This window comes from Syzygium oleosum, unplaced genomic scaffold (assembly GCF_021117445.2).
Source record: "Syzygium oleosum isolate NSW1041296 unplaced genomic scaffold, Sole_v2.1 Sole_v2.31, whole genome shotgun sequence".
NCBI classification, from domain to species: domain Eukaryota; kingdom Viridiplantae; phylum Streptophyta; class Magnoliopsida; order Myrtales; family Myrtaceae; genus Syzygium; species Syzygium oleosum.
This window is the reverse complement of record NW_026607515.1, coordinates 673,533-699,647: the sequence shown is the minus strand read 5'-3', so window position 1 is coordinate 699,647 and position 26,115 is coordinate 673,533. Positions and strand designations below refer to the sequence as shown.

The following is a 26,115-nucleotide window of genomic DNA, read 5'->3' as shown; positions in this document are numbered from 1 at the left end:
TCAAATCAAATACCAAACGGCAAAAAATATTTTCTAGTTTATTTTTAGATTTCAGCCGAACATCGGAAAATACCGTTATTTTCTTAAGAAATGGCTTCTTGGAAAATATTTTCTAGAAACATCACATTTTCCGCGAAACGAACGGAGCCCAAATTTATAATTAGCGGTTGCGAAAAATTTTTGAAGGGTCAAGCTTAGAAATGTTCTTGCAAACTGGGTGTTGGGTGGGTTTGGCTTATTGTCCTTAACATGTAGTAGTAGATATAAGTGCAAGACAATTTTGATCCAATGTTTCTTAGATTCCGTTTGTTTCGATTATGAATGATTTGTAAAATATTTTTCTAAAATCGATTGCTTGTATCACTTAAAAAAAATGAATGAACGAAAAATATTATCATCGTCAACGAAAATATTTAGAGATGAGTTGTTGTCGATAACGAAAATATTTTTCACTATCTAATTAATTAAAGCGATACAAGCGATCATTTTTAAGAAAATATTTTTCAAATTATTCATTTTTCGCGAAACAAACGGAACCTAACGTGCAAAAACTTACGTTTGGTCGTCCTGACTTTGCTTCTCAATTAACCTAGTCCATGAGGCTAGTTCATAATTTAATCAATTTGGAGGTTAGCAATCGAAGAATAGTTGTTTTTCTCCTCCCGAGGTTTGAGAAAAGTTTCCACGATTGTGCCTTTGAGCGGTGCATTACAAAGTCGACATCGCTCGCTTTCAATTTTAATTACTTTGCATGTGAGTGATGTCAACAACTTATAAAATATGGGTTAAAGACATAGGCGGAGGAAATTTCCTCCAATCAGAGATAGAAGAAAATGTTTTATTAAAAAAATTAAGGGCTAATACCACGAAAAATCCTAAACGGGTACATTCGTGACAAATACACCACATGAAGAAGTTGATTTTTTGAGAATGAGGTTACTCAGTCAACATTAACTCTATTTATTTTCATAAAAGTTAGTGTATCTAATTGTAAATCAAGAAATGTAGGGAGTTTTCTTCTTCTTCTCTTCTTTTTTAGAAATAACTCGTTTTGAAAAGGCAAAGTTTGATCCCCTGATAATCCTAATAATATTTTGCATGGACATCAAATTTGTCTTTCTTGTTTATTCATGCGTGTTAACACAAGGGTCATGTTAAGCAGTGTCTTGAAGGACTCTCTAAAGATACTTATTATGAAAGGGTTTAGTTTTCAAATCATGAATCAAACATATTTCGAAAAATCCACTAAATTCAAAATTGCTACTTTTCATATGCAATTACTTGACGAATGTCTCGAAAGAAATCTCCATCACAACATTCTATGCAAAATGCCATTTGTCAGCATACACCAATTGGTCTTATAGAACACTATTTCAATCCAGATCACGTTCGATCCTTTCGATCTCGAGCTAATCATTTTGTCACGATTTTACACTTTCGTGGCGATTTTTGCATGGAGCATCGTTCACTTGTTGTGACCATTCGAGCTTCTTTCTTTTCCTTTTTTTATAATGGAGCTTGATGTGACATTTCATCGAACTGTCACTACATCGTTTTTGTTTCTCCAGTGATGTTATGTGTTGCTAAGGAGGGAGCGGTTGCAAGTGAATGAAAGGGAATCGTCAGTGGATCGAAATGTGTTTTAACGCATGGAGTGCACGCCACTGTCGCAAAGTCAACCTCCTTGGCTTGTCCTTTTATCCTGGCTTCAAATCAAAAGAAAAAAGAAATGATCACTTTTGCTTTTCCTTAATTTTGAAAAGTGGAAAAATTGATTTGCATATCATAGAATGATAAAGAAAAATATCTGAGTGTCCATGTATAAATGTCTGTTTATTTCGAAATGTTTTCGAGTCTTTGATATATTTCAAGTTTCGAGGAGAAGAAAAAAATATAGAGAAAAGAAAAGGCGAAAATAGAAAAAAAGAAAAAGAGGAAGCACACGGAAAACTCAAGAGGGGAAAAGCAATATTCGAAAAATGATTGGTTATATGCTTTGAAAAATCAGTCAGTGGAAGATATTTTCATTGTCCACATAATTTATGTTTAACTCTTTTCGTGGGTGATGAAAATATTTTTCATTCGTTCATTTTTGTAATATATACTAGCGAGAATTTTTCGGGAAAATGCTTTTCAAATCTAGAATTTTCCGTTAAATAAATACACCCCCAAATGTGAATTTAAAAAAGATAGATCGGATTTGTGTGTGTGTGGGTTTTATTTTCCACTTTTGACTTTTTCTTCAACTTTATACCTCGAAACTTTTCAAATTTGACTCGGACTTAATTTTAAGTACCTCAAATTTTTGGGTATTCAGTATCGAAGTACCTCAAAATGTTATAAATACACAGACAATAATATTAAAATTCATTATAATTTTTTCCATGATATTTTAAAAACAAAATTTCACTGCAAACAAAAATTCACAAGGAGCTTTTTGGTTCGGGCAAACAGGCCTTGATTATCCCCCGTAAAAAGGTTCGAGAAAAAGATGTTTCAACTTTTGGAAAGTATGAAAAAGGCACTAGTGATTTTTTAGACGTTATTTATTTTATATGTTAAATAAAGAGGCAGTAGTGAATTTTTAGATGTTATTTATTTTATTATCTTAAATATCTCGAAGGGGGTGAACATTATCAAAATATAATAATATCGAACCTTTGATCGTTTACGAAAAAGCCAAAAGAGAAAAAAAAAAATAAAGGGGACATGGTCACGCCAATCAGTTTTCCTTTCCTTTATAAGATTCTGATTACGATCAATGTACCCGCGTATCAAACCGTCGGTGGATTTGCATGTGAATAAAGCTGAAAATTACGTTTTAAAGGAAAGGAAAAATCCTGTCAAACAAGCATATTCTCTTATATATCTGATATGACAATGCTTAGGAGAATTAGTGTTGGGTTTGGGAATTCCGAATCGATTTCCCGCTCTAGCAAAAGAAGATCGAGAAGACGGGTGCGTGCTCATGCATGGAATAATAGAGGTGAGCATGATTTCGAGGTAATTAAAATCGGGAACCTGGAACTGGACCGGTGAAGATCGAGAAGACGAGTGGGCACCGTGCATATGATAATAGAGGTGAGTATGGTTCTAGGATAGAACTGGAAATGGGAGGACCCGACCGGTGGGAATCGTTCCGATTCTAGGTTTTGGTGAGATTTCGGTTCGGTTCCCGATCCCATATTTTTTGGAACCTCTACTATGCGGGAACCAACTTGAACCGGATGTTAGGATTCGGCACACAATCACTTTGCTATTTCACTATAACTAACACATTGCACTTCTGTATTACATCTCTCAATTACAAGAAAATGATAATATATAAAAGCAACTGTAGATATTCATGGGCGCAGCCCAAACTACCAATAAAATGCATGCTCAAAATATAAAAACCCTTTGACTTTGCGGGGACGTTGTCCCCTACGACCCCTGCCAAGGAAGCCCCCAAACACCCACCCGGTGAGACCCCCATGCCTTCCTATCAGAGGGGAATATAAACCACACGCCAACACCAAATCGAGAATCGGACCGGGAATTGGACCACCTACAAAACCCTAAAATAGAAATTGACATATATTGTACGATATTGGGGGAAAAGTACAAAAAAAGTCATAAACTTATTGCATTTATACCAATTCAATCATAAACCTTTTCATATTGGTACCAATTCAGTTCATCCGGTCAATTAAGGCTAGAAATCGCTGACATGAACACTAGCCGATCTACGTGGCACGGCCGGCACTAACGTGAACAATCTTTAATAATTTTTTTGAATTGTCTAATATTTTTTTTCCCTTTTTCCTTTATTTTTTTTCTTCCTTCTCTTTTTGGCGACCGACCACAGGGGAGAGTCGCTCTCGCCGATGAGGGCGAGGGCTGGACCCTCGTGGCCTGGGCGAGGGTGGCCCTCCCCCATGCCGCGAGCCGTGAGGTCGACCCTCCGTTGTGGTCGGCGAGGGCGTCGGCCCAAGCTAGGAGAAGGAAGGAAAAAAAGAAAAAAAAAACATTAACAATTCAAAAAATATATTTAAAATTTTTTTAAAGATTCCACGCCAGCGCCGGCCGTCCTACGATGCCGACCGTGCCACGTAGGACGGTCGGTATCCACATCAACGGTTTTCGATCTAAATTGGCCGGATAATCTGAATTGATACTAATATGAAAATATTTAGAACTGAATTGGTATTAATGCAGTAGGTTTATGACTTTTTTTGTACTTTTTCCACGATATTGGTGAGGGCTGCGAGGCATAGTGCTGTTCACTCCATGTGATTCATGATCCTTTCCTGCTCAGTATAACCCCAGAAAAGCTGTGTATCGCGTGCATTAACAAGAAGGGTGAGACCCGGGTTTTGAGTCCCACTTGCTTTTGTCTGCTTAGCTTTTGCACATTTCTTTCTCAACTGGCAAAGTTAGCGACACCCGTTCAAGCAAGAAGAAGCTTCTCGATAAAGTATGATATTCTCGTAAACAAAAGGATGTTAAAAGGTAACATTCTAACAGCAATAGTGATAGCATTCTCTTGCGTTCCAAGATCTATCAAGTCCCGATACTGAAATCTGTGATCGAGTAGATTCCCACGGGACATGTTCCAAGTTCCTCTGAATTGGACTGACTATGGAACCACCCATTCCTGTAGAATAACACACTGACATGAACTCGATAAGGTTTAGTCCGATTATTAAAACGCAGATATTATACTTGAAGTAAACCCAATTGAGTGTACGTTGGCAGAGATCGATTCACACGATTACTTTATACGTACTCTGCGGCATCATATAAGCACGTTGTCTTGTACAGAGCATACATTTGGTGCTCATATCCAGATCACGACTTGCCTCAAAGAGATTAGCCGTCGGCTCGGCTTCCTAATCTCTAATTAATTAACTTGATTATGAAACTCGTATTAAATAATCTATTGATTTAACACACGATCAATACTCTATATACTTCACATTAATGGTTGATGGGTTGACTTTTGATTTGAAGATGGGAACTGCGTACTAAGAATTTGGGAAAATTTGATTGGTCCGGAAGCGATGATTCCCTCGATTTTGTCATCCAGAAAAAAAAACATGTCCATTATTATGTTTGGTTGCACGTGTTTCTCAACCAAAATTGCTGCTCTATTTTAACACTCCGCATAAAACTTACTGTTAAAATTTGGTAAAACTTCTTTAATTTCGGCGCCTAACTATAAGACCTTGTGTGGCCCAGATGACGTTCAACAGAGCCTCGAATGGGCATGGAATTGCTAATTGTCATGATTATCGTGGAATCATCTTTGGACCGGTTTGAAATCATTTCCATGCTTTTAGCTAGTCTTTGAGCTTTTGACGTCGATCCACGCCAAACTCGCTCTCCATCCAATCTATAGTTAAAATCGGATCCGATGGTCAAATGCCGACCAACATAAGAGACAGCTAGCATCGGCGGCGGCCGTCGTCTCTTCAACGTTCGGCGTGTGGTCTAATTTTCAGTATGTAGTACACGAAAGCCCATTTAAGTGTACCCGAAAAGTTTGGACATTGCGTTGTTTAGAAGATTTTGCTCCGCCATTAGTTAGCGCAGCAATCAATTTTCTTCTTTGGTCCGATTCGAGAAGGTTTTCAGTAAGTATGGTTCGCAAAGCAAATGACACTGCGTTTTGCAATTTGATTTTGTTTCGATTTTTTTCTTAGACTCGTGGGATCGTGAACTGGGTACTCCATATTAATCGATTCTTTTTTTATTATTTCTCTCGTTAAAGTTGATATCAGGGCTGAAATCGGCATTTCTATACATATTTTCTTTCGTCGTATATTTTACATCATATACTAGGTTAATCGATCACGTTGATTTTTTTCCGTTCTTGCCCTTGGGTTTCGTATTTTGGTATTCCGAGTTAATGTCATAACGAGGGTAAACACGGTTTCAGGTAGAACCCGAAACCTAATAATTGACTCAGTAGGAACCTATCCGATTTCGTGTTTCGCTTCCAAAAATTAGAGAACTCCGCTTTTGATAATAAGTTTCAAGTTTTAGGTAAATGGAACCGCGAACGGAAGAAAGAAGAAAAAAAAAATTGGACAAAATTGCCGCTATTCCGGTGCGGAAATGTCGGGATCAGCCACGGAGAACATTTGTCCGACGGCAAATGGGCTCAGTCCTTATTTGATACTAGTTTGACACTTTGGGTCCTTAATTGATACCTTGTCCACTTGAAGTCCTCTTTTGAAAAAAAACACCCACTTTGGGTCCTTATTTTATAATTTCCCTGGGTACTCCATATTAATCGATTCTTTTTTTATTATTTCTCTCATTAAAGTTGATATCAGGGCTGAAATCGGCATTTCTATACATATTTTCTTTCCTCATATATTTTACATCATATACTAGGTTAATCGATCATGTTATCCGATTTCAGGGTTCGGGTTCCAAGGTAGGTTCTAGGTTCCAAAATTAGGGAACTGTTTTGATAATAAGTTTCGGGTTTCGGAGTAAATTGAACTGAAATCTGGAACTTGTGTTTTTCTTGATCTATATCTTCGCGCGATCCTACGGCATTCCATGACATCCGATGATGAGTGTATAATCCGGAACCACTAGTTCGAGCTTCTATTTTATGACCGAGACTTTTACTTTGTTATTGTTTCATATTTTTCGTGTATCTAAATATATATTGTGGTTGGATTGTAGTAACAAGTGATGGTCATAAAAAGGTGATGATTCACTGTAATCGTTCAATTAATAATAAAGTCGGACCCGAGTAGACCTTGGAACCGACCTTGCAGCTTGTGACACGGTAGGTTCTAGGTTCCAAGGTATGTAGGGTAGGTTCGGTTCTCGAACCTCAGTAGCAACCAGGAATCGCTAACCCCTAATCACGACGCGCGAGTTTTCCTGGCGAACCAGGAATCGCTAACCCTTAGTCACGACGCGCGAGTTTTCCTTCATCGCATAGGAAAAACCCGCAACAAAAAGCCCATAAGCAATCTTTTACTGGGCCTTAAAGCCCAAACCAAATCGCTCATCCACAGGCCCAACAATTTACTGGCCCTCCAGCCCAAACCAACGCTCTCATCCCAGGCCCAAACCGACCCGACCCGACCCGCCTCTCTCTCTCTCTCCCTCTCTTTCCTCCCTTAAACCCTCTCAGAACCCTATCCTCCATCTTCACCTCCTTCCTCATCGCTGCTCTCTCTCTCTCTCTCTCTCTCTCTCTAGAAAATGTCGCTCTCGAAACCAGCCTTCCTCGCCCACCTCAGAATCCTCGCGAGCCCCGCCCTCCGCCGCCCTCCTCCGCCGCCGCGCCGCTTCGTCTCCCTCCGCTCCCTCTCCTTCGCCACCCCGGAGGAGGCCGCCGCCGAGCGCCGCCGCCGCAAGCGCCGCCTCCGCATCGAACCCCCGCTCTCCTCCCTCGGCCGGCCGTCCGCCTCCCCTCCTCCGCCTCCCACGAGGCCCCCGTCCTCCATCCCGCAGAACCCCAACTCCCCGAAGCTCCCCGAGCCAATCTCCGCCCTCTCCGGCAACCGCCTCAACCTGCACAACCGCATCCTCGCCCTCGTCCGCGAGGACGACCTCGAGGAGGCCGCCCTGCTCACGCGCCACTCCATCTACTCCAACTGCCGCCCCACGATCTTCACCGCCAACGCCGTCCTCCACGCGCTCGTCCGCCAGTCGAAGTACTCCGATTTCCTGTCCCTCCACAGGTTCATCACCCAAGCTGGGCTTGCCCCCAATGTGATCACTTACAATCTGCTGTTCCAGACCTACCTCGATTGCAGAAGACCCGATACCGCGATGGAGCACTACAAGCAGTTCATAAACGATGCGCCGATCAACCCTTCGCCGACCACTTACAGGACACTGATCAAGGGGTTGGTGGATAACAACAAGGTGGAGAGGGCTCTGGAGTTGAAGGAGGAAATGGCTGTCAAGGAATTTGCTCCGGACCCGCTTGTGTATCATTATCTGATGGTTGGGTGCGCGAAGAATTCGGACGCTGATGGAATTTTCAAGCTTTATGAGGAGTTGAAGGAGAAGTTGGGGGGTGTGATTGAGGATGGGGTGGTGTATGGAGGGTTGATGAGAGGGTACTTCTTGAGGGGAATGGAGGATGCTGCGATGGAGTGTTACGAGGAAGCCGTGGGTGAGTATTCGAAGGTGAAGATGAGCGCTGTCGCGTATAATTCGGTGTTGGATGCGTTGACAAAGAATGGGAAGTTTGAGGAGGCGCTGAAGTTGTTCGACAGGATGCTTGAGGAGCATAGTCCGCCTAAGCGGTTGGCAGTTAATCTGGGGAGCTTTAACGTGATTGTCGATGGGTATTGCAAGCAAGGGAAGTTTAAGGACTCTATTGACGTTTTCAGGAAGATGAACGACTATAGATGTGGCCCAGACGTGTTATCATACAATGTTTTGATTGAACAATTATGTGAGGATGGCTTGCTGGCAGAAGCCGAGGAGCTTTTTGGGGAAATGATTGAGAAGAAAGTCAATCCTGATGAATTCACACACGTTCTGTTGATGGATGCCTGTTTCAAGAACGCCAGGGCTGATGATGCGGCGGGATACTTTAAGAAAATGGTGGATTCTGGTCTGAGACCTAATTTGGCAGTGTACAACAAGTTGGTTGATGGGTTGGTCAAGGTTGGGAGGGTCGACGAGGCTAAGGCGTTCTATGATCTCATGGTGAAGAAGCTGAAGATGGATGTGGAGAGCTACCAGTTCATGATGAAGGCGCTGAGCGAGGACGGTAAATTGGATGAAGTTCTTAAAATGGTGGATCAACTGTTGGATGAAGATCCAATTATCTTCGATGAGGAGTTTCAGGAGTTTGTGAAGGGGGAGCTGAGGAAAGAAGGGAGAGAGGAAGAGCTGGGGAAGCTGATGGAGGAGAAGGAGAGGCAGAAAGCTGAGGCTAAAGCTAGAGAGGCTGAGGCAGCCGAAGCGGCCAAGAGAAGCGCAAGAGCTGCGGTTGCTTCTTTACTTCCTTCAAAGTTGCTGGGTAAGAAGGAAGAAGAGAAGGAATTGGCTAATAATGCCAGTGGCGAAGCCAATGCAGCCCTATCGGCGAATGAGGACACTAATGGTGGGAAAGAAGAGACTACTGAGGAAGTTGTTGCTGAGAATGCAGCTAGCGGAGAGGTTGATCCAGCCAGAGAAGCTCCTTTGTGCTAATTAAGTGCTAGTGAGTATTTCGACCAAGAAAAAGTGCTAGTGAGTATGTGCATTCTTTGCTTCGCTTCAGCGGAATAGAAAATGGATGAAATGTGACCTGCTTTGTCTTGCTGAACTGATCATTGTGGCCTGTGGGTATTCAACTTGGTGATGCCATCGGGTGCATACTAGTCGCGATATAGAAGTTGTCGACGGGGATAAAATATCGGACTTTCTGTGAACTACTGTTGGTATGCATCACTCACTTCTGGATGTATAATAAAGCAGCTACTAATCAATGCCCCTTTCTTTAAGTTTAGAACACAAGGCCAAATGTCGTTTTACCTAACAAATTTTGCCTGGCAACTTCAATGGAAAATGGGAAATTTGCTGAAAGTAATCGAAGGAATAGGATGGGAACTGACTAGATTTGAAGAAGGTGTAGTATCGCTCTTGGACACCAAGGGCAAGACTCCACTTAAGATGATTTGGTTATGGAACAATGATACCGATATGCTTGATTCGTGTCAAATTCAATAACCGAGCGTCAATTCATTTAAGACAAGAAAAACGCCGTATTATGGTCTCCCATAACCATAATGATAATCTACCCGAGAAGGGTTCCTTCTGAAGTGAAGCGTAGAGACCCCATTTTCAGTTGGTATCTTTACCCGACAGCCGATCTATGCTTTCAAATAGGCTGGAACGGTCTATGTACTTACTCCCTTTCGATCGGTTAGTTCGCCCTTCAGAATAATGCAACGTCGTAGGGTCGAAGCCTATTCCTTAGGATGGTGCTCCTCACACAACCCCATGATCAAAAGAAATACTTCCCGCCATAAACAGACAGCAATGCCCAAATTTGAACTCTCACCCTTCACAATACCAGACATGAGAATGAGAATGGGACAATAACGCCCGTCATTAAAGTAGATAATGCACGCCTGAAACATGCCCAATCACGAGGAACAATCTATTTGCATATTTTGAAAGGAGAGAGAGAAGTTGTAATGCATCATAGATCTCAATCAGAAAAGGCAAAGGCAATATACAAGGCGCACGAACCGGTCAGAAAATGCAATTTCCAAGGAGGATTATAATGTTTCCCGACCAAAGAAAAAAAGGAGGATTATAATGTTTATGCGTACACTAACTAGTTCAATAAATATAAGCTTTATTATGTACACCGGTGGAATTACAATAAGAACGAGCCAAAAGGATTACATGCTGGCAACAATTTTAGGAATCTCAGCTTCCACCTCGGGTTCCCCATCAGAACTCTCAATGCTCGTCTGCAACAGGAAAATAAGAGCATAATTAAGAGATGTTTCGTCAGTGATAGACGTTTGTAGCTAGAGAACACAGCAATATGCACCTCTTGATCCTTTACTTTCTTTTGGGAAAGATATCGATCAAAAGCACCTTTGCCATAGAGGATTTTCGCCCCATGTCCACGTCCCTCGATCCCAACCGCCTCTTCGTCAACTACGACTGCATCAATTATGTCTTCCCCCGTTCTTACATCTGGAATCTGCAAACAAGAATTAGGGAGTCTATTAGGTATGTAATGAGATGACTAGAAACGTTGCAAATACGAACCTATCAATCAAGAATGGCTAATAGATCACCAAACCAACGTTTAAAAGTAGTTGAAGAAACATTCAAACCCGAGAACTGTCGTTCTTGATCTAGCTACAAATTTTTTTTAAACTGTCCTTATTAAGCCAACAAGCAAAGGGATTGATGGACATTACTGCTCTCAGAAAACCACTCAAGTGATTTTCAGAGAAGATCCAAGGGATGTCAGAATTACCTCATACATGGCTTCCATCAGAATATTCTCCAGTATGGATCTTAGTCCTCGAGCTCCAGTATTTTTGGCTATCGCTTTTCTAGCAATTAATCTCAAAGCCTTATCAGTATAGTGCAGCTTCACCTGCAATACGCAATGTCTATGTAAAATCAAACAATCTAAATGACATTAGTGACACTGAACACAGTAAAAAATTCTAACAAGAGTTTCTCCACATAAATTAGGAAGAAGCCCCTGCAAAAAAACTTACGCCATTCATTTGGAACATCTTCCGGTACTGCTTTCCCAAAGCATTTTTTGGCTCCGTTAAAACCTACATGAGTTACAACAGAATCACGAGATCATAGAAAACAAGCTTAAAATTGGAGCTGACTATCCAAATCATGTTGGCAAACATCACAAGTTTTATTTTGCTGCAGTCATTTAACACTTCCGTGTTTTCTCCAACGAATAAAAAGTCAATGCACTTAGTCAGCTACGTTTCAGCACTGTAGCTGGAACTTGAACGGTTAAAACAAAAGATGTCTATATCTTTTGGTAAAAGTAAAAGACAGCATGAGGCAAACAAAAATGCGGGATATCCAGCAAAATAAAAAATCAATCAGTCAGCTCACTTCACATAATTAGCCTCACAAATTTAAAGTGCCAATTATAAAATAGAGTACAGAATTACCTCAACAAGTTGGTTTTCACTTAAAGCTGACAAACTGACAAGGATTGGAAACCGCCCAACAAACTCAGGTATCAGACCATATGAAATAAGATCACTACTCTCAACCTGCCATACAGCAACAGACAATGTGAATTTAACAAGCTGAGAAGACTACTAGCTGTTGGATGCAAAATGAGGACTAGAATGCACTTACAATCTCTAATAAAGAAGATGCCACCGCCGCATTTGTAACATTGGAAGCTCGCATGTTCGCACGTACTGGAGCACCAAATCCAATCGACGAATCTTGACGCCTGCAGACCAACTTTTCAGGTAGTCGAGTACAAGCACATTTATAGTCAGTTTTAAGGATATTAGAATCAAGACTTTAGCATTAATATGACCTCTCTGAGATTGTCTTCTCTAGGTCAACAAAGGCACCACCACAGATGAAGAGGATGTCCTTGGTGTCAATCTGCCAAAAAGAGGAAGAACAAAATATAGGTTGTAAACCAGAAAGTAATGAAGTACAAGCTCATGACTTGTAATTCATCAAACAAATGCAGGGTGAACATACTTGAATATTGTCACCTCTAGGATGCTTACGAGCTCCCTTCTCTGGAACATTTACAACCTTTACAAGATCCAGAACAAAATGAATGTCAAGAAAAATTCAAGATCAGATATGGTTGAGAGTAATCACTGTAACAGTTATCTCATTTGACAGACTCTGGAGGTGATGTGATCAACAGGCAGGATTTTTTTTTCCTTGTGTGTATATATGTATGTGTCTGTTTGTGCGTTTATGATAGCACAAAGAGCTGCTTCAGTGACACTTTGTCACATTGCCTGTCCCCAACATGGAAGCAAAAGCGACGGCTAATTTACTCATTTTAGAGCTGGGGCATAAAACACACTTACAGTCCCCTCAAGCATTTTTAGCAATGCCTGCTGGACACCTTCCCCAGATACATCTCTACTTATGTTAACACTCTCAGCCTGCAAGGCAAAATAGGTGATCAGATCACATGCTTCTAAGGTTGAAAATTTTTTGTAAATTCTCGAGCAAAAATGACCAGAGAGAGGAAGTAAAAACCTTTTTGGTGATCTTGTCGACCTCATCAATGTAAACAATGCCCTGCTGTGCAGCTGCCACATTATAATCAGCAGCCTACCAAGTTGAAGAAACAAGATGGTAAGATCACCAGTTTTCACCGCAATGAGAACCGTGATCGAAGATAATCGTATAAATACGCAGTTGCTGGAGTAAGTTTTCTTGAATAACCACATAAGCTAATACAGCATCGAAAACAGTGAAAAAACTTAGCCTTTATCTTTTGTTGTTTTTACACAAGGAAAACCATTATTCTTGAGAAGAGGGAGAGGGCATCTAAAGGACAACCCATATACAGAACATCAGCAGATCTACCACCCTCTGAGACTGAAAAAATTAAGATCAGTATACATGTTTAAAGTAGAGCTCGGGACTTATGTCAGGACAAAAGAAACTTGAAAGGCCACACGAAGAAGGCCCAAAATCTTACAACGAAGCAGCACTGAATCTGAGTAATAGCAAGCATAACTTTGGCTTACTCAGGTGAAGCTTGAGCAGTTGGACCAGAAAAATGAAAGTGACTCAGAAGTCAGAAGTACAGTGATAGATCACTACTGCTGTGAGAAATAACCCTAATGAGCCAGAACAGACAAATCCAAAGTAACTCTATATTATATTTGTGGTAGAATTGTCCTCGTTCAAAAGAAGAAACAACCAAAACGAACCGAAAGTGAATATTACTAAGGACCTGTTTGTTTTTGATTAATCATAAGCAAAATGCTCTTTTTTGCTTTCGCAACGAAATTTAAAATATTGTTCAAATTTCATAAGATTATGAAAAATATATATGTAAATTTATGGGGTAACATTTGGATGTTGTGAAATTTTCAGATATTTTTAGATTAAAAAAAGTCAAAGTAGTTGCAGATTTAGATTAATCAAAAACGTATAAAGTAAAATCCTTCGGCTACAGACCCTAAATTTGCAAGACACCATCTTAGACAAAGAAAAGATGCAATGAGAGAAAAAAAATCAAGTCAAGGGACAAAGGTTCTCAAAAAATGTAACTTCTTTTTGGGAGAAAAACTTACTGTAAGAAGCTTATGCAATATGGACTCCACATCTTCCCCTACATATCCAGCCTGCAAATTAGAGTTCATGTCATTGCACGTCCAGAGCTAAAATCACTGATAAACTTTCTCACATTCGCAATTATATAGGACGTTGCATTAGAGGTAAAGAAATATGAATTCCAAAGGAAAATGACACAAATTTCAATTCTAAATTGAGCAAAAAAAACAAACAATGATCCTAGCTATCCTTGCATTCCACTCTCCTAAAGGAACTTTAAAACAAACAGAATAAAATCATCTAGTCTCTCCCCGGAAGTCTGAGAATAGGTAAAGAAGTTTTGTGAACCATAAAAGAAGCAATTTAGCTTTTACTTTGCCACTGTCGATACCAAATTTGTTAAAACTCAATGAACACGAGTCTTCCCTGGACAAGTCACTTACTCCAGATCGTCAAATATTCAAGAACTCAGCAAGAATGACACAGAAAAAGTTACTGATATCCATCTAAAGGGTAGGGTTCCAAATCAGCAATGCCAACTGAAAAGGACTAGGTACATACTTGCATGCTCATAATTCCCAACGCTTGTGAATATATAAGCAACTAGGGAAAATTCCTCGTAACCCATGAAGCTTCCATGAATTCACATTTTTGCTCCATAATACACAAAGCGGAAAACGCTGATAATAAAAATAAAATTAAGGGGCTACCAACTTGCCTGAGTCAAAGTAGTTGCATCAGCTATAACAAAGGGAACATTCACAAATCGTGCTAAAGTTTTGGCTAGTAATGTCTTCCCTGTCCTTGAGACAACATCGACAGAGAGTAAGCACGAGAAGTAGTCGATTCATGGGATAAGTAAACGACTGGGAAAAAAATTCTGTATAGTTCTCATATCAACTGTTCATACTCCAATTTATTACTGCGATATAATAGTAAGCAAATAGAGATCAACATCAGTTACAGAAAAAAAGAATAAGGCAAGGAGAAGTTTTTCCATACTAATTCAGTTTATACAAACTGTACTCTGGATTTAATGAACATTTTGCATTCATGTAGGGACCCTAAGTTTGTTCAAATGAAGACATACAACTAGACAATGCATTTCACACTTGATCAGATTAATAATATTTATTTTATAGCTGAAATGTTTACTTATTCATGTTTGTCAAGTAGGGATAGAGACTGATAGTGAATTACCTGAGCCTGTCGGCCCCATAAGAAGGATATTACTCTTTTCGAGTTCAACTGAGTCATCATCAGTTGACTCTGATCTTCCATCCTCTATAACTCCAGCAGGCCTAACTTCCAGAATGACGACAGAAGTGTCGAAGGATTAATCAATTAAACAGAAAGAGTTACGAGCACTAGAATTGACACTAATTAGGAGCATAGAGAAACTCAGGGAAGCTATGCTCCAATATTTCAATGTTATGGTGCTAGAAAACATTTGATAGACATAAAGAAAGAATCATTGAAAACGATTAACCCATAATAAGTTCCAAGCCTTTATGGTGGCAAACTAAAATGTACAAGTTTCACCGAAGCTATTCCATTTCACGTGCATGATTTGCACGAATCATTTTGGTATCTTCAATGTATTGACTTGAAGTTATTGTGAAAAAACAGGTCAATGCTAATCCATCTTTGAATTATGAATGGCTTTCCATTCAACTTTAAGATGGAGATTTGCATATTGCATGGCAATAATCACGGTTAAATTCTCAGAGTGACTCCAGAAGCAGATTAAAATAACATGGATAATAATAGAGTGAATATCTTCCAAAAGCTTGAAATTCTAGCTTTACATCACAATAGTTTATCCTTATTGTATTTGCTTAGGCATATACAACACACGCGGAAACATCCAGGCATCTTGCCACATAAAAAACTAAATTACCAACAAATTTTAATTTGTGGGTTTGAAACAATAACAATTAAAGCTGCTCATTATCAGTTAATGGAAAAATGGCAACTCCCAGAAGTGAAATTCACCAAGTGAAAAGAGAAATTGCCTGAAATATACATGAAAGCATGGCACAGTTCAATTGGCCATTTAAATGGTTTAACATCAGAAGTGCATGGACAACTCAATCAGGGAATATTTAGGTTCATATGAGTATGTCATGAGGTATTAAGCTAATTACCTCTTCGCAGACTCATGATATATCCTTTTGTAGTGATTGTAGACTGCAACGGAGAGCACCTGCAAAAGCACATGTTAAGGAGGACTGTAAAATAAAATCTCTTTCAATGTTTTAAACAGACCGAGAAACTATCTATAGCTCCATAGCTTTATAGTAAACTCCATCGTATTTCCATATTATGCACACCCAACATCTTCTCACAGCCACACAAGTGTTTCAAGGCTAGCATATCTGGAAAGGGATCCCAAAGAGTTCAGGTAATGCAAGAACCTTTCATATGATTTGATTCCGAAACCAGAATGAGCACTGAATATCACCATGCTAAATCATCAATTATGACATTCTCATTCTGATAGTATGACAGAAAACCATTGGATTTCCAGTGTTCACAAAAGGTAAAAGCATATTGCTTTGAAGCATATGCAACTACAGGTGGCAATGATATCTAAACAGCTTCTTTATTCCCAACTAAGGGAGAATTACTCTACACCATTTGATTGTATTCCAGCAAATATTGCAATAACCTGTAACCACTGCTAACTTGTAGCCACAAAGAAATATCAATTCAAAATAAGAAAAGAAGACACTGCTTTAGCAAATTAAGCTTCTTGACATCCACAACACTATCCTTTTACATTTCATAAAGCATAAAAAGTGAACCCGCAAAAACGCATTTTAAGTTCACCAACAAGCAACCAAGCATTACCTTCTTTGCTCTCTCTTGTCCAATCACGAACTTGTCAAGCCCCTTGCAAATCTCCTTTGGAGTGGGAAAATTGCTCCCCCGATTTGAGCCACCCCAAGACTCATCCTTGGGTGAATCGCTTTCCGAACCCGACCCACCTCCTCTCGTCACGACGTACCCTGAATTCCCGAGCCTCACCGTAACTCCACCCCCGGGAGGCTGCCACACCTCCGGCGGGTCCCCATTGGAGCTCGCCATGTTAAATCTCTCACTCCAACTTCTACCCCCATCACAATCCCCGCGAGAATTACCCAACATCTCCCTCTCATCACACGCTACGGCACCCTTCTTGCCGCTAACAATCGAGTTAACCCTCCGATCACCCAAGAACTGCGTGCCCTGCTCGACGAACTCCCCGCGGAGCGTCACGGGCTTGAAAGAAGTGAAGTGGTACGGGGTGTTGGCAAAGAACCTATCCCAATTGGAATGGCTAGCGCGGTGGGAATTGGGCACGCGACCCGCATGCATCTGGTTGTTGAACACAAAGCAGCGGAATTGGGAAGCCGCGAAAGTCGCCGTTTCCTTGGAGGGCTTGCATTTGAGCACGGCGGCCATGACGGCCGTGAATAACTTCCCCCGGAAAGAAGCAAAAGGCAGGGGAATTCCGTCAAGCAAAGCTGAGCTCAGTCAGAGCGAGCGAGCTCCGAGTTCATACAAAGAGATGGAAAAATCGGGAATTGATCGAGGTGTTCGACGAAATATGAGGTGAATCGAAAAGGGTCAGCGCAAGATTAAGTCATGAGCACGCAAACAGATTCAAGATTGAATTTTTTTTGCTTCCTCTGTTCTACAGGAACACGAACGCCCACATACGCAGAGTCAGAAGCAGACAAGGAAGGGGAGATAATGATGAAAGAAGCCAAAGAAAAATATAAAGATACGAGCTCTCGAGAATATCTAAAGCGGTCGGAGTCGAGCTCAAACGACGCCGTTCGTTTTCGCGGCGAAAGGAGGTTGATGTCGTTCCCGGTTTTGTACGATATCTACGAGGGCCGCAGGCAGAACCAATTCCCGGTTGCACGTGCGACTGTTGTCTTTAGGAATGAGACAGGGACACCTCTCTACTATGTATTTTTTCTGTACTTTTCATTTCATCTGTTTTCTTTCCGAAAAATAATGCCTTTTGAAGTCAGTTTGCAGAGAGTTGTTCATTAGTTTGAAGAGACAAACGAGCAAAAGCAGTGATTGGAAATGCATGTAACACCTATGCCGTGTTACTAGTTTCCTTTTAGCTTCGACAATGAGGTGCATATTGTTACTAGTTTCATGCAAAACCGATGTTGGTATTGTCTTCTGATAATTGATCTAAAGGAGGGTTAATTCCGGGAAATTGCTGATTGTACATGACTGTACATAATGTGCATCGTGGTTGTTTGTTTGAGAGGTGACACAGAATGATGTGATGGACAAATCAAGTATAGAAAAAGTGTTGCAACGTAGTTTCTCTGTATGTGGTACATGATCAGCTTGATTTGAGAGAACGAGTCTTGGCAATAATTTCTCGGTTATTTGCAAATTCGATGCTCCGCGGTCATCGCATATGGAATGGGAGCAGCTTTAGCCTAGCACAAGCGAAAGTAGGTGGTGTACACTACACATCCTGCATATGCCACTTTCACCTTCTACTAGTTACAGATTACAAGCTAACTTCGAACAAAGAATGTCAACAGGTTACATGAATATAATCTCTCGATCGTCAATGGGGCATCGGCCAGTTACCAGACCTTCGATGTCTCGACATCCAGATATTTACAACAAATCCCTTTCTCTAACACTGCTTAGGATGGAGCCCCGTCCGACAGATAGTTGCTTCGTTGTCTCTCGTCTCAGTCAGCTGAACTACAAGACTATGAGGGGGCTGAGGAAAAATTCAGGGAGCAATACTGGAAGTATCGGCTTCGAAGAGTACAGCAAACGACTTTGAATATGACAATCCTACACACGTGAGTTAACTGTTATTTGTTCAATTTCGAGGGCAAAATGAAAGTGTCAACATACATGTTACAAGAATGTGCTGAGGTCAAGAGCTACACTGATTCTGGTTAAGTTCAGCTGTCAGAACTTGGGCCTCACGTACAGCATAACTTGCTGAATAGATCGCCATCTTTTTAACCTACAAAAAAAGGAAAAGTAATGAGACTTGACTTAATATTTGCAGCGTTACAATCAGATTACCTGGTGCAGATATTGCTGTACCAACTAAAAATGTTATCTTTCCACAATATGCCGACTGGTATTTCTAGTCGCGGCAAGCATGCCAGAAGCTATATCAATGTGTACAACCTTATATTTGCTTTATCTTTACTGTCGACCTCACAAACTTAGTCATTTGACTTTGCGAATTATTGGCTATACCAATAACATAGTTAACACAAATCTAGTGGAAAACCTGATGAATGATGATGTGAAATCACAGCTTATGTTATTATATGAAGCAGCACCATCACAACGTACCTCCAGTTTGTCTTCCTTAGCTCTGTGGTCTCTCGGAAGCTTGCGGAATTCTTCAGTTAATCTTACGCATTCTTGAACATTTTCAGGGGATACGAAGTCGAGGGCCACTTTGATACACGACTGTACAGTACGACAGCATAGCTATGTGAAAGAAGCGAACTTACATACAAAGAAAATCAGTTTGCTCTGGATAAATCTTAAAGGAGTTTCATTTCTTTGAACTTCAATCTTATTTAGCTCAATAGAGACTAACAAAGCAAGATCAAATTAAATCTGATAAAAAGTCTTTCTTTCTCTTCTCTTGCAGTACAGAAGAGTTGGCTCTTAGAGAGGATCATTGGCAACACATTCACATGCTTAGGACAGTTGATCGATCTCGTTTTGAGATTAGCAGTCTCACCTGTCTGTTTCTCACTTGATGTGGACATCCTGCAGGAATGAGAACAGCCTCACCAAGTTGTTGCTCAAACGTCCAAGGTTCAACATCTGAAGAGAGTTCACCGGTAAGAACTGTCCCTGTCTACACTTCTATACTAAGAAGGAAGTACAAATGAATAACTTTACATACTGTATTCCTCTTTCAGTTGCTTCTTGTGCCTCTCGGTTAAGTAAAGTGTTTGGTCATGTATCGGATGAATAACCTGCCACAGTCACATCTACCGAGTTTAGAGAATATAACTTAACTTTAATCTTGGCAAATTAATTTTGGAGCCAATTACCCACAGATTCGACGGGTAGATTGTTGATGTGGCGAAATTCTTTCCAATGTCTTTGCAAGTACTCGACTAGCTTGGGGACGTCCTGCCGACGGAAAATATCCCAAACAGCACCTCCAAACGATACATCCAAATCATCGTCTTGAATAATTTCTTCAGTAATGCTCAAGTTTGGCTTCAAACATGCATCTCTCATCTCATCCTCCAGAAAAACCAATTCTGATGCGCTTTTACTGACCTTATCATGTGGCTCCTCACCCTCATTTAGCTCAGACGAGGAGAGTGAGTCATGGACACCAGGATCACTAGTATGAGCACTTAATGTGTCTCTTTTAGATGTAGCCAAGTTATTTTGCATCCAGTTAACAAGGTCATCAGGGCCTTCTGCTTCATGTCTCTTCTGGAGAATGTTTATGGCTCTATGCTGCCATTGAGCTATATTTACTTTGGTAGTATGCGTCAATACATTGATCTGAAAACACAATGTTATGACTTAAACTTTCAAATTGTGATATATAACCTTCAAGAAACAGGTGAGAAGTTTGAGAGTTTTACCGAGAATAAAGTACTTGGAAAAAGCACATAGCAGAAACTAGTAAGAGCAAAGTGCCTTCCAGTAATGTGATTATTCTATGCAAATGTAAGTATGTAATAAGAAAAGAAAGTCCCCATGCCTCTAAACATGTGAGCATTTCATGATCAAATCCAATTCACTTCAACTTGCAAGTTGCATATAATAAGCAATTGTAAAGATTACTCAAAGCATTGAGCATACCGCATCAGAAACGTCACAGTGAAGCTTTGTAACTGAATCACCTCTTCCAAGCTCTTTCGAAAATCCATAGGCAATAAATGTTTTAGGTCCCAAGTCAGGCTTCACAAATGCGGGAAGCTTCGTGGCAAGGTTCAAAAGACCAGATCTTGGATGAGTATAATCCATGTAAGGAAGCATTGCAATGAATTCGGTCCCATGCCTCGGCAAACACTCGTCAAATGAATTCGACGGTGGCCAATCCTTCAATTTCAACATCTCTGGCCACCCATTTTTATACCTGCGGCCCTCTAGGTAGCCCTTGAAGAACTGAAAAATGTTGATTCCAACCTGCAGCATCAGAAACAGACAGCAGTGTTTTTATCCTGAAGTATAAGTGCATGCTATGCATTTTTCCGTACATAAAATGCAGCCTCAATATCTGTTAAAATCGCCGTACATGTTCCAAAGGAATAAAGAAGGAAGAATACCTTACCCTTTTGAAGGATCTGATTAATGGATGCACAGAAGTCCCGAATTTTTCTATTTAAACTTATACATGCATCTTATAGAATCTCAAGCAATTATCTAGAGACGCATGAGTTATTGAATCTGAGCTCAAGTTTTCCTTTTTCTGATACCTGTCTGGGCTTAAGTTTAATTTTACTCATTGACTGAGTTGAAGAAATATCAAGGAAGTATAGCTGTGGAGAGATTCATTGACCTGGCCAAAGTGATCCTAGGAAAACTGACACTTCCATTCTTTCTACTGCTATGTGTCATCACTACTGAAGTTTGCATAAAAAATAAGGCATCATAATGTAACGGAATTCTCCATTCAACCACAGCTTATATTAGACCAAATAGCAGATAACATTCAGCGAGAAACAAGATAATACAAACTCACAGATTCAGCTAGCTTAAAGTTGAGACCTACCTCACACCAATCCAGGCAATCAATGGCCTTAACAACATGAGCATCCTCCTTCAATACCTTCTGCGCACCCCTAAACGCCCTCCACATTACCATCGGCTCCCAACTTAGTCCAGACGCTTTTTGTAGTAGATTTCTAACAATGACAGGCTCACCTTTGATCCAATGAGTTTGAAAATGCTTATATCCATCATCTTTCAAGTGAAGAGCATCAGGACAGTACAAACAGTTATCATGACTGTTCTCCCGGTGAGCTGCTTGTCTTCTTTCGAGTTTCCCACTTAATGTAGAATCAGTGGAATAGCACAAAATACATCCTTGGGAAAGTTTGGTCTCTGGGGACTCGTAATGTAGCATCAGCTTATGCGCATTGTCTATTATTTTGTCTATAAAATTTGCATCAAAGATCCGTCTCAATTCAAGAATTCCACTACCGCAACCTCCCTGTGCTTTGGAAGGACAATGGATCGAACCATCAGTTTCTGCTCTCCAATTATGAAAGTCAAATTTTGTATTGCCAGCATAATTGTTCAGTGAGGAGGTCAATTTGCTCTCTTGACCATGTTCCCCTTTCACAGATGGTATCTGGACATCCAACTCCGTACCTTCACTCTGCAATCTTTCTAATTCAGTTGATTCTGCCTCATCAAGTCTTCTCAGCTCCGAACAGCAAGTTAGACACAGATCATATGAGCAAACAGGGTTGGGGCAGCTTCTGTAGAAATTGATGATGGACGTATTGCAGTTGTCACTGTTGAAGGAAATTTATGCAGAATTACAAATTTATATACATCCAAACTACTTGGAAAACATATTGTTGGTCAGTATGAGAAATTCAAAAGAAACAAAGAGACAACAACCGTCCTTGGTTTATCATGGAGCTATTTTATACAACGTTTTCCAATATGTGAATCAGAAGCCTGGCTATGATGGCGAATGAGGGTCATACTATATGAATGTACCACAAGTTGTAAGGTTGAAGCGCACCAAGGTAAAATATAAAACATCATATATATTAATTTCAGCAATCAGGAAGACCTGAACAGTATCTACCAGTACACTCGATCGTCGTCATCCAGTAGAGACTTTGGTATATCTTCCTCCACCACTTGATTTCCTATTAACAAGAGGAGCAGACAAAATGCCTTATTCAGCTCACTCGATGACGAACTTTTGAGCAGATAAAGAGAAGAACCAAACGAGCAGTCTAATACCACAGATTCTAGCCTCTGCACCCAATTCAGAGACTTGCTCCTGTTGCATATGCCTGAGGAGAGGCAAAGTTTTGTCGAGCATGTAAAGCAACTTCTGCAGCTTCATCAAACTATCCTCTTTGTCCTCCTCTGCCTAAGAGAAATCAATATCCAGTTTGGTATGGAAAAAACACCGAAAACAGGCTTCTGGCGCAGGAATTGAAAGGAAGAAAGCAGATAAAATGCAAAAGAATGTGGAAACTAACCCTAAGAACTGAATCTTTCCTGAGGCATCTTCTACAGTTGCAATGGCCGCGGCAAAATGGGCATTCCATCTCCATGTCTTGTTTACTTTTCCCCGGGTACCTATTCAAGCATAAAATGAATAGTCCCTTGACTATGGTCACGTGACATTGACAGAAGACGATGCAAAAAAACCTACAAAAGTTCAAATGAAGCCTGCTAATTTTGATTTAATTATTACGTACAGCTACTCTTTGTTTGAATGGAATAACTTGATTTACTGTACCACTTGTCAAGGCAGTCATAGCAATAGCGCTTTCTCTTGCATCTGGAACAAATTACAACCCCACTTCTGTGACTCCTCAAGCACTGATGACACATTGAACTCCTCTGCTCCATTTTCCGACTCCAATGATACTGAAACAGAAACCAGATAATTCCTAATTCCCACGGTTCTCTCAATTTTGTCACCAACAATGTTACACAGAATGTCATAAAAAATCTCCATCAAAATTACTATTACATTGCGAGAATCCTGTGTCACCAACACAACATTAAAATGAATGGAGAATGCTTCTTAAGACACAAGCTTTGGGACAACTTACTGATGATCTTGAATTTCCAACTCTCCTGCCACTAATAATCTTGATCATTCTTTCTCTATTCATCCGTTTGACTACCCTCTCTGTGCTGTGAGAAGACGAAGCTTTCTCAAGTAACAGAGTCTTCTTCTTTGTTGAACCCTTTGGTCTGCCTCTGCCCCTTTTAGGCTTCAATGTCTCAAACCCAGGATGACCATTTCCCAGGAAATCTCCATTCTTGCCTTCCAATTCTCCATCAGCAGTAGCTAATTGCCGATTCTTCGGCCCCTTGGGTCGGCCTTGTAAAATCCCATTCTTCCCCTCTCCATGCTCAATGCCCACTGCATAACCCACATTAGCACCATCCTCAGAAACCACTTGGTTTTTAGCAGTAGCACAATTCCGACACTTCGAACCCTTCGGCCGACCGCGCTTTCGTCGTACCACCTCAACTTTTTCCTCTTCGTTTTCTCCAAGCACTCTTTCATCTTTCTCATGACCCGCATTATTAACCCAAAACAACTCATCATCCCTAGGAGCAGTTTCCTGGTTTTTTCTACTTTTATGAGTGGCCGGTTTCCATTTCTTCGAGCCCTTCGGCCTACCACGCTTCCGCGTTAAAATCATGTTTTTGCACTGCCCGTTCTCAGTTATCTCTCCATTCGCTCCACTAACTCCCTCATGACCCACATTGTTAACACACAGAGTCTCAAGCCCAGAAACTGCTTGATCCTCTGCAATTCCAACACTTGCCCCCTTCTTCTTGTCCTTTGAACCTTTTGGCCTTCCTCTCTTTGCTTTTGGACACAAGCTCTCATTCCCATCGCTGACTGACGCCACCTCCTTCCCAGTCCCATCACCAACTCTCTTCTTGTTCGTTGATCCTTTTGGCCTCCCTCTCTTCCGCGGACCACCGTCTCTCTTGCTCTCACCGTCACCACCATCACCACAAGACCCTTCACCACTTCCCACCTCCGGCACCCTTCTCCAGCAGCCCACCTCGGAGACGTCACCGGAAGATTTCTCCCTCCTCCCTTTGGCTCCAGCACTTGCACAAGTACCGGTCGCGCGAGCGCTCCTCTGCATCTTGGCGTAATACAGCAAATGCTTCTCACACAACTTCTGCCCACTCACGGCTCTCTCCTTGCACCGCCAGTTCGGCGTGCCGGTTCTTGCGCATCTCCCGTACTGCTCCGGCAGGTCGGAGTCCATTTCCCCGGATCCGGGTCAGTCAGAATCAAGAAAATCACAGCAAGTCTCAAGAGTGTGGGGTGAGTGGGAGGTGGGCTTTGAAGGCTGGTTACGGAATCATCAGCTTTTTTCTCTCCACCATGAAAACACTGACAGTGGGACTGTACTGACCGGGCTGAACGAGGTGGAGGTCCCGCCAGAAAGCATCTCATCGTACCTGCATCGCTCAGTCATACGAACAAGTCAAGTCTGAGTCAATCTCCCAGCTCCATTTCGGTGACATAAACCCACGTGCATCACATCAACATAACGTATGAAATACCTCCGTCTCCCATTGTGTTTCACCCTCTTCTTTTTACGGCCGTCGAGGCGTTCAACGTTGGAGTGATAAATGCCTGCCGTACGTTTCTGAAAGTGAAAAGAAAAAAGGGGTGATTATGATGAAGAACTATGTCTTCTTGAGAGTCGACAGGCTTTCGTATTTGGCCGACGAAGAGGTACAGCACTCCCACCACTAGGGACAGTGCTGGGAACTGGACAGAATCCACGTAATTCTTGACCAAAACCTCGACCAAAAAATAAGCGAACGAATGATTCAAGTAGATTGGTGGAGAATCTCACGTGGGGCGTAGGCTCATCAAGTGTATTCCACATAAAAACAAACAAAAGAAAAGGGAAAAGAAAAAGGGCTCATCGGATAAACTACCTACGCATCTCCGAAATTGTCACGTGTATTATTACCAGACTGGACTATAAAAAAGCAGCTCTTTTTAATGTAAATATAGCATAAAGTAGTCACTTTTTTTTTTTGCCTTTTTTCATATCCCACCAAGAGCAAGACATCTATGTATGTATATCGTGAACTCACGATGCCATTCTTCATAAATTTCTTAGCTTCAGTATTGCGAAAGAATATACATTTGAAACGGATATGCAAACAATGAATTTGAATTTGAATTTGAATTTGAATGTTTAACAGGTCGGGAAAGGATTTCGAAATATTCCACAATAAGCTTATGAGCTTGACATTAAGAGACGTTGAGATTTATAAATTGTTAGAACGAAATCATCAAGCAAATAGATAGAAACTCGCTCGGCAACGTGGACGGAGCTTTATTGTACTCTACTCTAGATAATGTCATATCAATTTTGCATCATCATCTTTTCTCGACGAAGTTTTTTTGAATAAAACGTTCTTATTGTACAACTTGAAGTTATAGGAAAAAGAAGGGAGTGTAGAAACGTATATAAAAGTGCAATTTGTGTGAAGTGAACTGTATTGCTCTGCAATTTGCAAACGTAAAGAAATAGAGTGTGAGAAAGAAACAAGAAGAGGACAAGAATGTGGCAGGACCACTGCTGGACAGATCCCCATCAAGTGACGGCCCGACAGAGCATAAGACAGAGAAATTAGTGGAAAGAAGAG

The 26,115-nt window shown here is 40.9% G+C and overlaps 3 protein-coding genes across 10 annotated transcripts; 1 reads left to right on the top strand and 2 right to left on the bottom strand.

The window, feature by feature from the left end:
• The first annotated feature begins 7,179 nt into the window (after positions 1-7,179).
• Positions 7,180-9,282, top strand: LOC115686141 (pentatricopeptide repeat-containing protein At3g49240, mitochondrial). The gene has a single exon (XM_030611342.2). It carries the CDS (start codon positions 7,213-7,215, stop codon positions 9,163-9,165), a length of 1,953 nt encoding a protein of 650 aa, XP_030467202.2. The 5' UTR covers positions 7,180-7,212; the 3' UTR covers positions 9,166-9,282.
• Positions 9,283-10,215: 933 nt separating this feature from the next.
• Positions 10,216-17,482, bottom strand: LOC115686144 (CLP protease regulatory subunit CLPX1, mitochondrial). The gene is made up of 15 exons (XM_030611345.2): positions 16,588-17,482; positions 15,882-15,940; positions 14,935-15,035; positions 14,453-14,532; positions 13,755-13,805; positions 12,706-12,780; positions 12,531-12,608; positions 12,187-12,243; positions 12,014-12,084; positions 11,824-11,923; positions 11,631-11,735; positions 11,208-11,270; positions 10,958-11,080; positions 10,520-10,675; positions 10,216-10,436 (listed from the first exon to the last, which is right to left on the bottom strand). The coding sequence occupies exons 1-15, from the start codon at positions 17,179-17,181 to the stop codon at positions 10,365-10,367; spliced, it is 1,785 nt and encodes a 594-aa protein (XP_030467205.2). The 5' UTR covers positions 17,182-17,482; the 3' UTR covers positions 10,216-10,364.
• A 681-nt stretch (positions 17,483-18,163) lies between these two features.
• LOC115686139 (lysine-specific demethylase JMJ27-like) lies at positions 18,164-25,212 on the bottom strand. 8 transcript variants are annotated; one of them, XM_056304309.1, is made up of 14 exons: positions 25,012-25,211; positions 23,523-24,906; positions 23,204-23,334; positions 22,941-23,040; positions 22,696-22,828; positions 22,535-22,598; positions 21,485-22,232; positions 20,572-20,898; positions 19,804-20,268; positions 19,649-19,721; positions 19,481-19,566; positions 19,081-19,200; positions 18,625-18,739; positions 18,164-18,561 (listed from the first exon to the last, which is right to left on the bottom strand). In XM_056304309.1, exons 2-13 carry the CDS (start codon positions 24,708-24,710, stop codon positions 18,647-18,649), a joined length of 3,528 nt encoding a protein of 1,175 aa, XP_056160284.1. In that variant the 5' UTR covers positions 24,711-24,906; positions 25,012-25,211; the 3' UTR covers positions 18,164-18,561; positions 18,625-18,646. The 8 variants fall into 8 exon arrangements, with proteins under 8 accessions (XP_056160284.1, XP_056160285.1, XP_056160283.1 ...); XM_056304310.1 differs by having other exon boundaries at positions 18,164-18,484; XM_056304308.1 differs by having other exon boundaries at positions 18,164-18,578; positions 18,658-18,739.
• Positions 25,213-26,115: the final 903 nt, after the last annotated feature.

Bases quoted from the DNA above. Each gene is read 5' to 3' on its own strand.
- LOC115686141 (XM_030611342.2), top strand. From the start codon at position 7,213: ATGTCGCTCTCGAAACCAGCCTTCCTCGCCCACCTCAGAATCCTCGCG.
- LOC115686144 (XM_030611345.2), bottom strand. From the start codon at position 17,181: ATGGCCGCCGTGCTCAAATGCAAGCCCTCCAAGGAAACGGCGACTTTC. The intron at 15,036-15,881 runs GTAATTAGCTTA...TCTGGAAGTTAG, and splicing joins TATCATGAGTCTGCGAAGAG to GCCTGCTGGAGTTATAGAGG. The intron at 10,676-10,957 runs GTAATTCTGACA...TCTTGTTTGCAG, and splicing joins TGATGGAAGCCATGTATGAG to ATTCCAGATGTAAGAACGGG.
- LOC115686139 (XM_056304307.1), bottom strand. From the start codon at position 24,710: ATGGACTCCGACCTGCCGGAGCAGTACGGGAGATGCGCAAGAACCGGC. The intron at 19,567-19,648 runs GTATGTAAAGTT...AACTCTCTTCAG, and splicing joins GCAACTGAAAGAGGAATACA to ATGTTGAACCTTGGACGTTT. The intron at 18,562-18,659 runs GTGTAGCTCTTG...TCACGTGTGTAG, and splicing joins GCTGAACTTAACCAGAATCA to GATTGTCATATTCAAAGTCG.